The following is a 16,348-nucleotide window of genomic DNA, read 5'->3' as shown; positions in this document are numbered from 1 at the left end:
ATTTCTGCCCTTAAAACGCTGCTTTGCGTCAAATCCAGATTTTTCCCGGGGACTTTTGGCATGTATCCCACTCCGCCATCCCCCCCTCCAGGTGTTAGACCCCTTGAAACATCTTTTCCATCACTTTTGTGGCCAGCATAATTAATTTTTTTTTTCAAAGTTCGCATCCCCATTGAAGTCTATTGCGGTTCGCGAACTTTAACGCGAACCGAACCTTTCGCGAAAGTTCGCGAACCCGGTTCGCGAACCGAAAATCGGAGGTTCGGCCCAACTCTAGTTACCGGTCCCTTTTCCTGGAACCTCTTATATGTATTACATTTATGACTGCATGCCGACAAAAAGCATGTTACCTGTGCAAAGAAAACAGACATTTTCCGCATTTAAAAGACAGTTTTCCCTTTGAAACTTTAAAATCGATTTTCTCAAAAACTATAAGCTCTTTTTGCTAAATTTTTTTTCCTCTTGTACCCACTCCCAAGGTGCACATACCCTGTAAATTTGGGGTATGTAGCATATAAGGAGGCTTTACAAAGCACGAAAGTTCGGGTCCCCATTGACTTCCATTATGTTCAGAGTTCGGCCATGTTCGGCCCGAACCCGAACATCTAGATGTTCGCCCAACACTACACGTGACCCGTTCGGCCAATCACAGCGCTAGCCGAACGTTCGGGTAACGTTCGGCCATGCGCTCTTAGTTCGGCCATATGGCCGAACAGTTTGGCCGAACACCATCAGGTGTTCGGCCGAACCCGAACATCACCCGAACAGGGTGATGTTCTGCAGAACCCGAACAGTGGCGAACACTGTTCGCCCAACACTAGTGTAGGTCCACTTTTGCAGCAATTACAGCCTCAATTCTCCAAGGTATTGATTCATACAAATTGTGAATTGTTTCCAAAGGAACTTTAGCCCATTCTTCAGTTAAAACACCCTCCAGTTATTTTAGAGATGTTGGCGGCGGAAATCAACTTCTTACTTGAATCTTCAAGCATAGTAGTAGCAGTAGGGTATTGTACCGTGTTAGCCATCAGTAAAAGCAAAAAGTTTTAAATCAGGATGATACCATTTATTGGCTAACTAAAAATGAATAAAAATAAGCAAGCTTTTGGCCTTGCAGCCTTCGTTGGGCTTCAATCCTGTTTGCTTGCAAGCTGGTGGTACAGACAGCTATATACATGCAACATCAAAAGAAAAAATAGATATTTTTTCAAGCATAAATACATGTCATTAAGATGCCTTAATTCAAACAGAACATCTAAATGGGGTTAGAGGTTGTTAGCTGAGATAAGGATCCTTGTTTACTTTATGCTCACAGACCTGGGATTAGAATTGACCCAAAGGTATCGTAAATTCTTAGTTCACAAGTTCACCTATAATGGCTGAGAAAGTTCAAATATCATCAGCCTCATACCAATATAAAAAGTTTTTATCCTTATTCAAACCCTTCTCCACAGCTTTGAACCAATTTATAAATGTTGTTTCTGCTATTAATCGATCATTTGACGTTTTGAAGCCACCCTTCAGGGCAGTGACATGGAGATCATCCATGCTATGTCCGTTGGACCGAAAGTGTGTAGCAACTGGGAGTTCAGATTTGGTATCTTTAATAGTGTGCCTGTGTCCATTCATACGTTTGTGCAGAGTTTGTCCAGTTTCTCCCACGTACATAGCATTGGGGCATTTAGCACACATGATCAGATATACCAGATTGGTGGAACCACAGGAAAATGTGCCTTGTACTCTGTACTCCTGTTGTGAACCTGGTATCATTAACCTGTCAGTGGAGTAAATGTGTCTGCAGGTCCCACATATTTTTTGTCGGCAGGGTGATGTTCCATTTTGTTGAGGCCTATTCAAAGAAATCCTGACAATCATCTGTTTTAGATTGTGTGGTTGCCGATATGACAAGAGTGGAGGTTTAGGGAATATCTTTCTCAGTCTGTGATCCTTGTGTAAAATGGGATGAAGTTCCTTAGCAATCCTCCTTAAGATTTCCAGGTATGGGTTGAAGGTGACAACCAAAGGGACACGTTCCTCTTTCTGGTTTTGCTTATATTTCAGGAGTTCAGTCCTGGGGATGATGCTGGCTTTCCTGATTTGGGCCTTAGCCATGGGAGGACTGTAACCTTGTTTAATGAAAGTGTTCTTAAGGCGACCCAGGTGATTGTCTCTGTCCATCCTGTCAGAACAAATCCGGTTGTACCTTATAGCTTGGCTGTAAATTATAGAGTTGTTAATGTGCTTAGGATGAAAACTGTCATATCTTAGGTATGTGGGATGGTCTGTAGGTTTGCGATACACAGAGGTTTGTATGTTGTTACCCCTGATGTATATGGTGGTGTCCAGAAAGTTAATCTCTGTGTGAGAGTAGGTAAGTTTCAATTTGATTGTAGGATGGAAGGCATTGAAGTTCCTGTGGAACTGGAGAAGATCATCCTCACTTGCAGACCAGATGATTAAGATATCATCAATGAAGCGGAAGTAGGCCATGGGTTTTATGCCACATGCATTGAGGTATTCCTCTTCGATTTTGGCCATGAAGAGATTTGCATACTGTGGTGTGAATCGCAAACCCATTGATTGACTCGCATATAAGCCCCCTCCCCAGTAGCCAGATGTGCCCCAAGGATGATACAGCTGTGTCTCAAGACACCACTTGATGGCATCATAGATATGAGACTCAGTGATTACCACACAGAAAGAATCCCTGATCATTGCACAGCTGACACATTGCTTGCATGCTCCACTCCACAAGCCAGGGGACACAGGTACTCTTGAGCAGCACACTCTGCACACCATGTTGCAGGGAATAGGGGGCACAGACCCAGCAGGGAGCCAGCTGGCAAGAGCAGGATCACTAGTGCACGATCCTTACGCTCCTCTGTCAGTAACAAAAACCTGCTCCACCATCCATTTTGCTCCACTGACTCATATATAAGCTTAGGGGGTAACTTTTTTTCAGCACTTTTTTTTGTGCTGAAAAATTTGACTTATACATGAGTATATAAAGACCCCTTTCAAATTTTTGATGGGTCCTCAATGGGCCTAAGCTGTTCCTGTGTTTTAGGGGGACCTTTACAATATTGGGCCGTTGATTTTAATAAATTTAATCTCATCATCAGTTGATTTTAATGTTTTGGCTGATCAGTACACTGAATACTTTTGGAACTTTGCTGACCTGCATAAAGGCTGCTAGGAAGTTATAACCACTAGAGTTTCTTAAATAAAAAAGCAGAAGCAAGTCTTAGAGGACTATGACTGCTGATCTTTGAGCCAAGTTCATAATTTCACAATACAATTATCTGTGAGTATCTTGGCTTCTAATAAGTTCCTAATGGAGGTAACAGAGTAGTGAGGTTTTTATTATCCTAGGTCATACTATACTGTCATTTGTTAGGCAATCAAGTATGTATGTCACAATTGTAACCTCTGTACACAGATAGTGTTTAGTCTTTAACCAGTTATACATTTCTCTGGAATCCTGTCTTAGTGTATATGTGATCTTTTCAGAGTCGAGCATTGTCTTCCCTGCAGGATGGCATAGAAGCCACAGTGACATACTTCTGGATGGTGACATCATCTACTGGAGTCTGCAGCTAGCACAAATTACAACTTAATATACAATCACCTCTTACTATAAGTATGATGGAACCTGGGAAAAAGAAGCCTGTGGATAAGTATAAAATAATCTCAGGGGTAAGTGGCAACAGTTTTTATACTGTACACAATTTCTGTGCACGTGTCATTTTGTGATTTCTCAATCTGCTTCTCAAGTAAACATTACAAGGGAAATTCACAATTGTCTGCAGTAGTACTCTTAGGGCTTGATTCACAAAGCGGTGCTAACCTACTTAGCACGTCTAAAGTCTTTAGACGTGCTAATCAGGGTGCTAAGTAGGTTAGCACCGAATTATCTGATTCAGAAATTCGGTGCTAACCTACTTAGCACCCTGGTTAGCACGTCTAAAGACTTTAGACGTGCTAAGTAGGTTAGCACCGCTTTGTGAATCAAGCCCTTAATGAGGTATATTCACTTTTATGAGCTTCACATTGTAATATGACTGTTAACTTTATACAAAATATGTCAAATTGACTTGATGAATGCTTGAATGGAACCTTAACTGTCAAAAAAAAAAAGAGTTTCACTTAAAAAGGAACTCCAGTGAAAATTATGTAATAATAATAATAAAAAAAAATTGCTTCATTTTTACAATAATTATGTATGAATGATTTAGGCAGTGTGTGCCCATTGTAAAAGCTTTTCTCTCCTTGATTTACATTCAGACATTTATCACATGGTGACATTTTTACTGCTGGAAGGTGATGTCGCTGGAAGTAGCTGCTGCTTGCTTTTTTGGCAGTTGGAAACAGCTGTAAAGAGCTATTTTCCACAATGCAACGAGGTTCAGACGGGAAACTGACAGGAAAATGGTCCTCACAGTCTCCTGTGGGAGGAGCTTCAGCACAATATCAGCCATACAGAGCCCCCTGATGATCCATTTGTGAAAATGAATAGATTTCTCATGTAAAATGGGGTATCAGTTACTGATTGGGATGAAGCTCAATTCTAGGTCACGGTTTCTCTTTAACTGGGGCTATGATCAGCCCCCGCAGCCGTCCTGTGCCCGCGGCTTGCCAAACCGATCCTCCGCTCCCCCGCCGTGGCTCAGTTTTGATTCTAGTGCACCTGTGTGGCCCCGGCCGCACGCATCCTCATATGCGTTCAGGCTGGTGAGCGTGTCCTGCGCAGGCACAGTAAGAGGTTCTTTCCCTTCCCTTTAAGGTGGCCATACACTAGTCGATGGCCACCAGATAGACCATCAGATAGGTGATTGAATCTGATCACAGAGGGATCTATTACCTGCCAACACGCTAGGCCTAAAATGACATTTTAGATTTTATTTTTGCAGAAATGTTAATCATAAAGACTTTAAGCACTACTGTAACTCTAACGTTCACTGACATAAAAAGTAAAAATGCATAAATGTAAACTCCTAAACTCCCCAAAAACTCACCTAATTAAGACCACCAAGCCTGTACCAGTGCAGGGACAAGGTAGCTGTTAGCAGTATGGAAAATAGGGCCTGACACACAAACTGCAGTAAGTTAATACTGTCGTGTGCCAGCAGCGCACAGCAATATTACTGGTACTAATGCCAGAAGCTGGTGTTGTGCAATCAGCACGATTCACGGTACATGGGTATCATGAGAGTAGCTATAGTAATGTGTGTTACCTTACTTGATTAACACACATTACTATAAAAATGCTCGCGTTACCTATGTACCACAAGTAGTGCAATGCACGGTAGTCTGCTGTCTTTAGTACTAGACACATTGCCGTGCGCTCTCTGGGCACGGTAATATTATTGACAGTTCGAGCATCAAGCCTATAGAAACTAATCCCAAATCAGCACCATTTAAATGTTACTTTTAATTTATAACATCTATAAATGGGCTAAAGTGATATAAACAACTATTACAAATACATGTGTTACTCTGGACTGAACAAGGTGTGAGATGAGAGCAAAAGTCCAACATTTATTCTGGGAAGGACAACAACCTCGCTGCCTGGATGAAGCTTGCAAATAAATGTCTAACTGCACTCCTATCTCAGGTTTATAATTCACAGTAATTCTCAATGGACTTGGAAACTGGAGCTATAATAATAAAACCAAAGCCTTTATAATTGTGCAACACACACACACAGTATATAAACATGCACTACCCAACATAAACATGTCTTTATATGTTTTATCCCTAAACTTCATCAGAGAAACAGAAGTATAAATGTATAAACAATAATGTGCAAAGTGCCAGGTAGCCCATGAACAAGCTACCTGCCATTGAGTATTATAGTAAATTATCCACCTGAGATGGAAGTGTAATAGGATTTTTATTTGTGAGCTTTATCCAGGCAGTGTTGGACTTTTAAGGTGGCCATACATCTAGCGATTTGGCTGTACGAATGACAATTCGATTCAATCATTTTAGCGAATCGGGATAAAATGAAGTTTGTTCCAGTGGGCCCAATCGATGAAAAGTGGTTGTTATCATGTTGAATCAACCACCTTAGTCGATCAAGCAGGATGGAAGATATTGGTCGATTGCACAGGAATCTGCTACTGTTCACATATCCCCATGGAGGCACAACATTGGTCAGATGGATTTGTGAAAGTGAATCGCATAGCTTGTAGTGTGTGGGCTACCAGTCGATCAACTTTTAATCAACCATACTGAAGTTGATCGCCCAATAAAGATGATTGCTTTGTCAATTGAATCAGAATCGCTAGCTGTATGGCTACTTTTACTCTCATCTAACACTTTTTTCAGCTTGTGTTTCTATTGCTGTTCATATTAGTTTGGACTATTTTTAGGTTTTATGAAATACAATTTAAGTTTTAGAGGTGCTGGATATGGTAATAGTATCTAGTCCAGCACTTGATGTAATTTTGATCCTCTGATCTACAAAATTACTGTGTTTCAGTATGGTCATAGACATTAAGAGACCTGAGTATTTAAACATTCAGGGAGGAGTTTTTGGCAAGTATTTTGGTTTTGCCTAAAGTTACACATTCACACTAAAGGTGCTTTTACAAGCACCATGTTACACTTACTGTATATGAAGGTTGAGTAGGTAGGCACCAGATGCCGGCTGACCGAACACGGTAAATCCAGCGCTGGAGACTTGGGCGCAGCAGCGCAGGAGACTTGGGCGCAGCCGGCGCCACCATAGGCCGTAATAGGAACTACGGCTATCGCAGGCACAGGGAGTAACTTCAGCGCCGTCAGAAGACGGACCTGAAGTTGCTTTTAAAACAATAATTCGGATTCCAGCGATTGCTGGAAGCCGAATTATTTCATTGCCCCACTATCCATGTCGGCCTGAAGGGGGAATAGTAATTAACACGGCCCGGACTTGTGCGGCAGCAGGATCAGCCATATACTGGCTGTGTCCTGCGCCCAAGTCTCCGGCGCCGTTCTCTCTCGTACGCCGGCTGACATATACTATGCTTCACCCCTACTAGGGCTGTGCTCACGAAGATCAGGTTTTGTATGGCTTTAGGAGAGAGAAGTCGGAGCACCAGCTCATGCACATAGGAAATTTATTGGTGTTTGCATAGGCAAAAGGACATTACAGCAAGCAAGAGAGGAGATACCGGCCTCCTCTCTTGCTTGCTGTAATGTCCTTTTGCCTATGCAAACACCAATAAATTTCCGATGTGCATGAGCTGGTGCTCCGACTTCTCTCTCCTATAGCCATGTTATACTTACCTCCAGTGTTCCCGACAGCGTCTCCTTATGCGCGTGCGTGGGAGCTCCCGCGGCTTTATCCAGCTGGTAAAGCGTGACAACGCCTTGCACGAAAAACAGTACGCACATGCACATTTCACAGTGCTTCTGACCATGCATGTGCAGCGCCTTTTCGCGCCAGATTGAAACGGCAGAACTATTTAGGGTCATCTCTCCCCACTGACAGTGCTGTTTGTTCTGACAGCTTGGGCTAAGCCAGTGAGGCAAATCCTGTGATCGTTGCTCTGTTGTTATAGTGTTCCTGGTACCAGCCCTTGGCTTTGACTCCGACTATACTGTCTGCTGCCTGCCCTGACCCTTGGCTACTGTTTCTCCGACTTTGCTGATTTCCGCCTGTCCCGATCTTGGCTTGTGACCTTGGCTATGTTTGATTTCTATCTGTCCCGACCTCAGCTTTGTTGTGTTTGTGACTATGATTAAACTGTATCATCAGCTGCTGAATGACTATTCATCACGGCTTTGCCTGTTCCCCTCAGTCACCGTTGGGGCAATCCCAGGGGTCATGACCTGATGTCCACCAGGCAGCAAAGTAGTCCACTGCCTGCTAGGGGTAGTGGCCCATAATCCCTTGTGGGGTGCTCTGGTGAAGACCCGTGGTCACTTAGACTCCATGTCCTTGGAGAGCCCACGCCTACCGCCTGTGACTAGGTCAACAGGGTCTGCTCGCGCTCAACTCCATAACACACCACAAGACTTTATGCTGTCATAAATAGAAGAAATGTTCCAGAAGATAATTCTTGGAAAAAAAAAAGACAGGCAAGTGAGAATTACCTAGTGTGCTATGTATGACAATGAGAAATTAAATAAAAGATAGGTACTGTTATAGTCAGAATAGTGTAGCACCTCCTCTGCTTGCCGTCGTAGGTGCCTCGGCTGGATCTGGCAGCACCCCAGATCAATTTCCAAGGTATATCGGCACCACATATATAAATGCTCTTTTATTGATTAAAGTTGCTTGTCAGCCATCATAGCTATGATGGCTGACAAGCAACTTTAATCAATAAAAGAGCATTTATATATCTGGTACCGGCTTTATCGATATACCATAAAAGATAGGTACTCACAGACACCAGGCTACCCTCTGCTGAGTTAAGTATCTATTTAGTATGTTTTAAACCACTTCAGGTTCACTATAATTTTTTTTTCATTATTTAATCACAGTTTGGCACCTTCTGTTGTTAAGTTTTTTATGCTGTTGCGGTAGTATGAAAATTGGTATAATTTCAGAGTAGCATGCAGTAAGTACAATGCAAAAGTATTTGTTTTATATGTTTATATTGTGTTCTTTTACAGGTTCTCCTTGTTGCATTGGTGGTTGTGTCACTGGGGTTAGGACTTGGTCTAGGTTTAAAAAGGGTAGAGAAACAACTAGGTACGTATCATTTGTGAAAATATCTATTTATGTAATGCAGGAAATATCTTCGTTATATTGGAAAGAGGTTGACTTTTGACAATTTTCCTATTTTGATAAAAAAAAAAAACGAAAAAAAAAATAATACAGACATATACAGTACCTATAACACCACCAGCAAAAATAGTTGGTGGTGATGTTAAAAATAGAAATACTGCATATTGGCTATTAAAAATTGTTTTTTAAGGATTCTCACACTAGCCGGTGTGATGACGCGTAGCCGGTCGGCATAATGCTGCAAACATCCACAGCGGGAAGCAGACCTGACGACTTCAGGCCAAAGTAAACCCATGTTGATGCTGAGAAAAAAGATTATTTTCTACTATGAAGTCATGTATAGTATCATACAACTGATGTTAAGCTTGCAGGTCTATAATTTCCTGGATCTGATTTTTTGCCCTTCTTAACCACTTCGGTAGCAGCAGCCTCTGCCCCTTTAAGGACCAGAGGCTGCTGGTACACTAAAATGCTGTATCCCGACGAATCGCCGCAATAATCCGTCGCTCCCGCCAGTCACGCCGCTCTGTTCCAGCCGCAGGCTGCTCTCACTGCCGTCTCTATGACGGCAGAGCGCTGTGCGCCGGTCAGGAGCCACTTTCATTGGCTCCTGACCCTGTCACTCAATGTAAGCCAATGGGCCACCCGCAGCGCCACCCGCCCGACGTAGATTTATACTGCGGCAGTCAGGAAAAAGTTAAATAATGGGAAAACGTGGGCTGTACGCCAATCCAATGGGACTCTGCAGCCTCGGTCCCCTCCTGTTTTAGGACCTTATAGGCATTCCTTTTCCCCTTCATTTTATCTCTAATGCTGGGCATCCACGGTAAGTTTGTATCCTTATCAATTGAGCCGCTGATGGCTTGATGGATGTAGTAAAGCAGAAGAGGAGGCACTCCTTCCAAGATTAGATGGGATGTGCTAGGCCGTCCCGTCACCATCCGGATCCAATAGTTGCAATAGATGAGGCCGGCACCATCCGTATTTTAAATGCTCTTTTATTGAAGTATTTCCATATCATATAATTATTATTTATTATTATTATTTAGTATTTATATAGCGCAGACATATTACGCAGCGCTGTACAATGTATATATATATCTTGTCACTAACTGTCCCTCAAAGGAGCTCACAATTTAATCCCTACCATTGCCATATGTCTATATTATGTAGTGTAAGTACTGTAGTCTAGGGACAATTTTTAGGGGCAGCCAATTAACTTATCCGTATGTTTTTGGAATGTGGGAGGAAACCGGAGTGCCCGGAGGAAACCCGCGCAGACACGGAGAGAACATACAAACTCTTTGCAGATAGTGCCCTGGCTGGGATTCGAACCAGGGACCCAGCGCTGCAAGGCGAGAGAGCTAACCACTACGCCACCATGCTGCCCGTATAATGCGACGTTTCGAAGAATGGTTCATTATCAAGCATGTGACAGTCTCAAAATAAACAGATATTTATACACCCCTAACCTCAAATCAACCAATCCTAGGTACACATCATATGAACCTATAACAGGTCTCGTACTTACAAGTGGACCTGATGGGGAACTACGTGTCCTGTGAGTGGACTCCTGCTTCATGTGGGCGTGGCCAGGCCGCAGATGGACGCAGTCATCTCAGAGCTGGGTGTTCGCGCTGGTGAGGTGGGAGGCGGCTGCAGGGGAGTGCTCCAGTTCCTATTGGTCCACTCACAGGACATGTAGTTCCCCATCAGGTCCAATTTTAAGTACGAGACCTGTTATAGGTTCATATGGTGTGTACCTAGGATTGGTTGATTTGAGGTTGGGGGTGTATAAATATCTGTTCAGCTGTGTTTATTTTGAGACTGTCACATGCTTGATAAAGAACCATTTTTCGAAACGTCGCCTTCATACAGCCTGATATGGAAATACTTCAATAAAAGAGCATTTAAAATACGGATGGTGCCGGCCTCATCGATGGCTCGATTGATGATATCCGACAGGTCCGATGACCCACTGGATAGATTCCCCGCTCGATCCCCATGGGCGGACAATAGCGGGGAATCGAGCGGCTGATAAGGCATGCCCGCGGGGACGAGCGGGAATCGATCCGCGCGCACGAGCGGTGAAGCGACGGCATCGAGCCGCTGGCTCGATACCGGCGCATAAACTTACCGTGTATGCCCAGCATAACCTTTCTATTCATCCATCGAGGCCTTTTTTTATTCCTAGACTTTTTGTTTCCATATGGGATATACATACTACAATATTGATTGGGAATACGTTTAAAAGCTTGCCATTTCCCTTCAGTGTCCTCCCCTTGTAGTACATTATCCCAGTTCACCAAACTTAGTGCCTGTCTGAGTTGATTGAACTTTGCTTTTCTAAGATTCATAGGTTTAGTGGTCCCGCTGCTCCTGTAATATTGTGCAATAAATATCTTTGCACAATATCTGTTTATGTAGGCGTATGAAGTGCCAGAGAATGCTGATAAGGATGCTAAGAACATAAGGTTATGAGCCTCCTTCTATTCATGCACATACAGACATTATGATCAGAGCTGGTACTTTAATTTCACTGCTGTTCTGCATTGCAGGGAACCCACCTGTGGAGAAGTTTCTTGCTGCGGTGTATGAACATGCTGTTATACTTCCAGAGGATACTGGCACACCTGTCTCACCACAGGAGGCCTTGGATTTAATGAATAAAAACATGGATATTTTAGAAAAAGCAGTACAGACTGCAGCTAAACAGGTAATCTGAATTTTATTGTTATTATAGCACATTTCTACAGGGCATCTTACCAGAGCTGGATCATTCACAAGGCAACCTAGGCAGTTGCCTAGGGCCCGGAGAAGTCTACGGGCCTGGTGGATTTTAGCCTCCACCAAATCTTACTAAAAAAAACAGGTGGGCAAAAACTATCTTGCCAAGGGCCCTATTTTATCTAAATCCATTCCTGCATCTTACAACTGTTTTTGGAACATAGTTTAAACAGCAGATAACTAATATGCATATGGACCTTAATGATATTTAAAATAAAGTAATAATATAAAGTAAGTGATGCAATTATTTATTTTGTATAAAGTTGCAACTGTACTACTGATCGCTTTAGATTGTTAGATTCACTAAAATGCTGTAATAGAACTCCATCAATGCAATAGTGGCAGGAAGTTAGTGGGGTAAAGTGGTGTACGTGTTCCCTCTAAACTTGGTCTTAGGCCTTGTTTACACTATGAGCCAGATCCATTTTTTTAACATCATTTCTAAGGGCTAGATCCATATAACTTTTTCTCTTTGGTTTAAAATATGTTTTCAGCACTATGCATTTGAAAAGGTACTGTCAAAATTTTCTTGCTTGGGCCTTAAAATACATTTTATTGATAAGGATTGAAAAATAACACCTAGGAGAAAATATTGGAGAAAATGGGAATTTTGATATTTTTTAGAAGCTGGTAACGTGGTCTGCAGACACAATCGGGCATGACGAGATAATCCAAGGCTAACTAGTTAGAGAACTAGTTAGACCTCATTTCCATCTACCTGTTTTAGGAAATGCAATGCGATCTGCAGGGACATCAAAAAGTGCATAAACTGATGTTTCCATTCCCGTGTTGCGATTCACCTCAGAATCACAATACTTGGTTGCATGCATTTCGGAGCATTTGCAATGCAGTTCCATTAATTATGATGAATGGAATCGCAATCGCACAGGGGAAGTGCCGTGCATCGTGGTGGCCACCTGCGTTGCCCGCAGTATCAGATGAAAATGAGACTTAGGATATCATTCATAAAGCATTCCCACATGCGGTAATGCTCAAAACAGCTGACTTTACCGACCACTTAGCAAAATGTCAATTCACAAAAGCTGTTACCACATGAAAAGCTGACATTCCTGAGCAGGGAGGTAAATTACCGCCTTGTGCGGTGATTATCGTAACACATGTCACTAAATGACAATTCATTAAGAGTAGAGCAGGCGGTATTGGGACGGAGAATACCACTCCCTTGAAAGAGGCGATAAGCATGCGGATAAAAGCAAAGTTAATGGAGACAGATCTCCCAGGCAGCAGCAGTGAGTGCAGAACAAAAAAGGCTTTCCAGAATACCCCAGGCTGTGTTTTTTAACCTCTTGGGTACCTGTTTTCATGTTTTTTACATCAGAAAGCCTGCATGTGTAACATTTCTTGAATTTATTCTAAGTTGTGGCAATTAAATAGATTGTTTAGAAAGACTAATAGACAGATACAGTGCAGATTCAGGGCAAAGAGAGGCAGTATAAAAAAAAAACGCACATCTAAAGGGAAGTTGGGGATGCCTCTTTTATTGTTATGCCGTCTCTGCACTGAGAAAATGCATAAACTCAGGCAGCTTCTTGTGTTACCGCCAGCTTAGTTCAGGAAAATACCAAACTTCTATCGCACTGTAAACATTTTTATGAATTAGCACACATAAATCTAAATTACCGAATGTGTTATTTTCCCACCCAGATTTTTTTTTTACCGAACACACTTTTATGAATGATAGCCTAAGTGTGCACTGCAAGAATCAGTTATATTTATGCATTTCGAAAGTTGGGATTAACATGCATTTTGATGAGGCAGTGCACACAGCAGGTACCAGTTTTCTTGTACTATAATCCAAGGCCAGGTTACAGGAATGTTTTTTAAATAAACCCTTATTCCCTGTTACTTTTGGTAGCTCATTTTACATTTATCTTCTTCATTTCCTGCTTCTTATAAACTTTTCTTATTGGTATAATTACCCTTTCCTTCCCATGCCATCTCTAAAGATAATTTTGTAATGTATAGATCTTTCCCCCACACCCCTAATATAAACCAATAATTGGCCATGATAGGCGAGATAATTTAAAAACAAACAAAAGAACCTTTTATTATGGGGCACGCCCTTTTAAGTGATCCTACCTAATAAATCCACTGTGTCTCTGCGTCCCATGTCCTTGTGTGTGTGTTTTTTCGTTATGTGCATATGCAGGGACACAGTCACTGAGGAGAGCTGGAGGAATGACGTGTGGCTTACAGGGGAGGACAGGGCCAGGAGGGACGGGCGGGCATGTGTGCACGCGGCAGTGGGTGTGCGTGCGGTGGGCGCATGCGGGCTGACATGCGGCAGTGACAGACCTAGAGCCGTTTTTAAATAGGCTTAGGTCGCCTAGTTAAAAATTAAAAAGTATAAAACACATGGATATAAACAGCCACTCGAAAAATAAAGTTACATCTTATAAAGTAATAATTGCACACATGTCATAGTGGCAATAACACTCATCACATTAGTGACAAGCTATAAAATGTGAGACACTTCCACACTATGGAGGTGCAGGGAAAAAAAAGGAAGGTTAATGGACAAAAAGTTTTCAATCGTATGAACACGGAATCTGGTATCCAGTCTGACAATCCAAGTTGCAGCACAATATGAATGGGGTAGCAATTGATTTTTGAGTGCTGTCCCGAATTAGTGCCAATCACTTGACCACGCCAGACCACGCACCTTCCCTCGTCACCATAGTGGATTAGCTGGTGGCTACGCATTTTTACTGCAGGGCTCATGTGCCAGCTTCCTATATAAAATAGGTGAACCAACTGTGGATAATACTAAACTCAATGAGGCGTTCATTCTCCTAGGGTCAGCCAGATGGTCCCTAGCCACCATCATACCAACACTATGTATTTGCAGCATCACAGATAGCTCCAATGAAATAATTGGTCTTAGACCAGAATCCTTTTAGATAAAAATTTATTCTTGTAGTTATATACAAAGAATATACAAAAATAATTGAACAGATTTATATATAACAGCATTCAAATAAAAGTGTCTAAAAACACGTTTAACGTCATACATCACCATCTCTTCAGTTAAAGCAGAATATAACCCTGCATTTCAACTTTGCTCTAAAACATTATTTACAGCATATTATATGCAAAAAGCATTTTTTTTACTAGACCAGCATTGGAAGGGTTAAACACAGAGGTTTAAAGTTCCGTGGAGAGATATGCAGAAGTTCAGATTGTTACATTCTATTTAGTTATATGTATCTATTGAGAAATGTTACACACTCTTTGGCTTTCCTCCAACTCCTTCTCAGTCAGAGAAATGAGTCACATTCAACACTTAGATACATTTATGTAAACAAAATGTATCTATGTCAGCTTCGGATGCGTCTGCAGAAATCTCCAGGAACTTTAAAGCTCTGTGTAACCCTTCCAATGCTGGTCTAGTAAAAAAAATGCTGGTTGCATATAATATACTGTAAATAATGTTTTAGAGCAAAGTTGAAATGCAGGGTTATATTCCGCTTTAAGTGGAGCCATTATGATATAGGATGTTTCTATGTCTGTGTCCCCTTACTGAGCTTTCTGAGCCCATGTTTAAACACACATTTTTTGGGTACATAAGATTCATGTGAGTTTCTGGGTCACCACAAGGCTAGACATGTGAGCCTGACCTTGATCTGAGCCAACTTGGAATACACAGACTGCATGTACACTTTGCTGTATGTTAAAAGTTACTTTAGTTTACAAGACAAAAAAAACAGCATGAAGTAGGTCAGTTCAGTTTACACCAAGGAGTCAGACTTTTATTAAACTCCTTGGCGGTTATCACGAGTCCAGCTCAGGGGTGGAAAAAAAGCATTTTTACTCACCTCCTGGAGGATCCCGATGCCAGCTGACATTCTTCTTCCTCTCCATGGAGGCTCTGTTTCCCCCTGGTGAGATCACAGTCTGTCGTCATGACGACAGATGGCAATCTCACTACAGGGATACAGCACCACCCGGAGGATGGAGGGAAAACTGCAGCGCTGAATCGCAGGGAGGTGAGTGAGTGCTGGGCTGTTGCATATCTACTTAGTAGTATGATCTTTTTCCCAGTATTAGGGTCTAAAAGCATGCAGAAAATTGCACCGCTTTTAGACCCTAAAATCAGAAAAGATTTCAAAGGAGTTAAAGGTCACATCCACACTAGATTCAACTAGGACTAATAAATACACACCACAAATGATATATAGTTAATAATGCAAACAGTTACATGAGTTTTATATACTGTGAAAAAAAATATATATATATATACACACGTGTGTGTGTGCGCGCGTGTGTGTATACATATTCTGGCGTATAAGACGACCCCCCAACTTTTCCAATTAAAATATAGAGTTTAGGATATACTCACTGTATATGACTACCCCTCTTCCAATGCACACCAAATAAAAAATTAAAAAAACATCAACTGATGCTATGTATGAACAGATGCCTGTATGTGGTACCCAGTATATAGCAGTATATAGGCGACTGACTGGTTGGATTGGTCAGCTCTCCCTCTCCCTAAGTGGATTGGTCAGCTCTCCTTATCTCCCTGGTATGGAAGAATAGATCGCGCTGTGCCCATAAAACACTCCTCTTTCACCCTTCTGGCCCACCCTTGTATCCTATTTACCTCCTTCTCTGCCTCTCAGATCTCGCACGTGTGTGCCTGCGCCGATTCACTACAGTCCTCAGCAGCGAGATCTGCGAGGTGGTAACAGGATAGGGCATATCGCCCAGCATCAATGACACCCGGCGTATAAGACGACCCCTGACTTTTCAGTAGATTTTCAAGGGTTAAAAAAGTCTTATACACCAGAATATACTGTGTATGTGTGTGTATGTATGTAT

General features: G+C 42.1%; 1 protein-coding gene across 1 annotated transcript in view; it reads left to right on the top strand.

Annotated features, from left to right (window-relative positions):
* The first annotated feature begins 11,219 nt into the window (after window positions 1–11,219).
* LOC137503899 (pantetheinase-like) overlaps window positions 11,220–16,348 on the top strand; it is a 30,803-nt gene continuing 25,674 nt past the window's right edge. The window contains exon 1 of the mRNA XM_068231577.1: window positions 11,220–11,435. Within this exon, the coding sequence (XP_068087678.1) occupies window positions 11,232–11,435 (204 nt within the window). The 5' untranslated portion in view covers window positions 11,220–11,231. The remainder of the gene's footprint in view (window positions 11,436–16,348) is intronic.

This window comes from Hyperolius riggenbachi, chromosome 4 (genome assembly GCF_040937935.1).
Source record: "Hyperolius riggenbachi isolate aHypRig1 chromosome 4, aHypRig1.pri, whole genome shotgun sequence".
In the NCBI taxonomy this organism is placed as follows: Eukaryota; Metazoa; Chordata; class Amphibia; order Anura; family Hyperoliidae; genus Hyperolius; species Hyperolius riggenbachi.
Note: the sequence above shows the minus strand (reverse complement) of the source record. Positions and strands in the feature narration are given on the sequence as shown.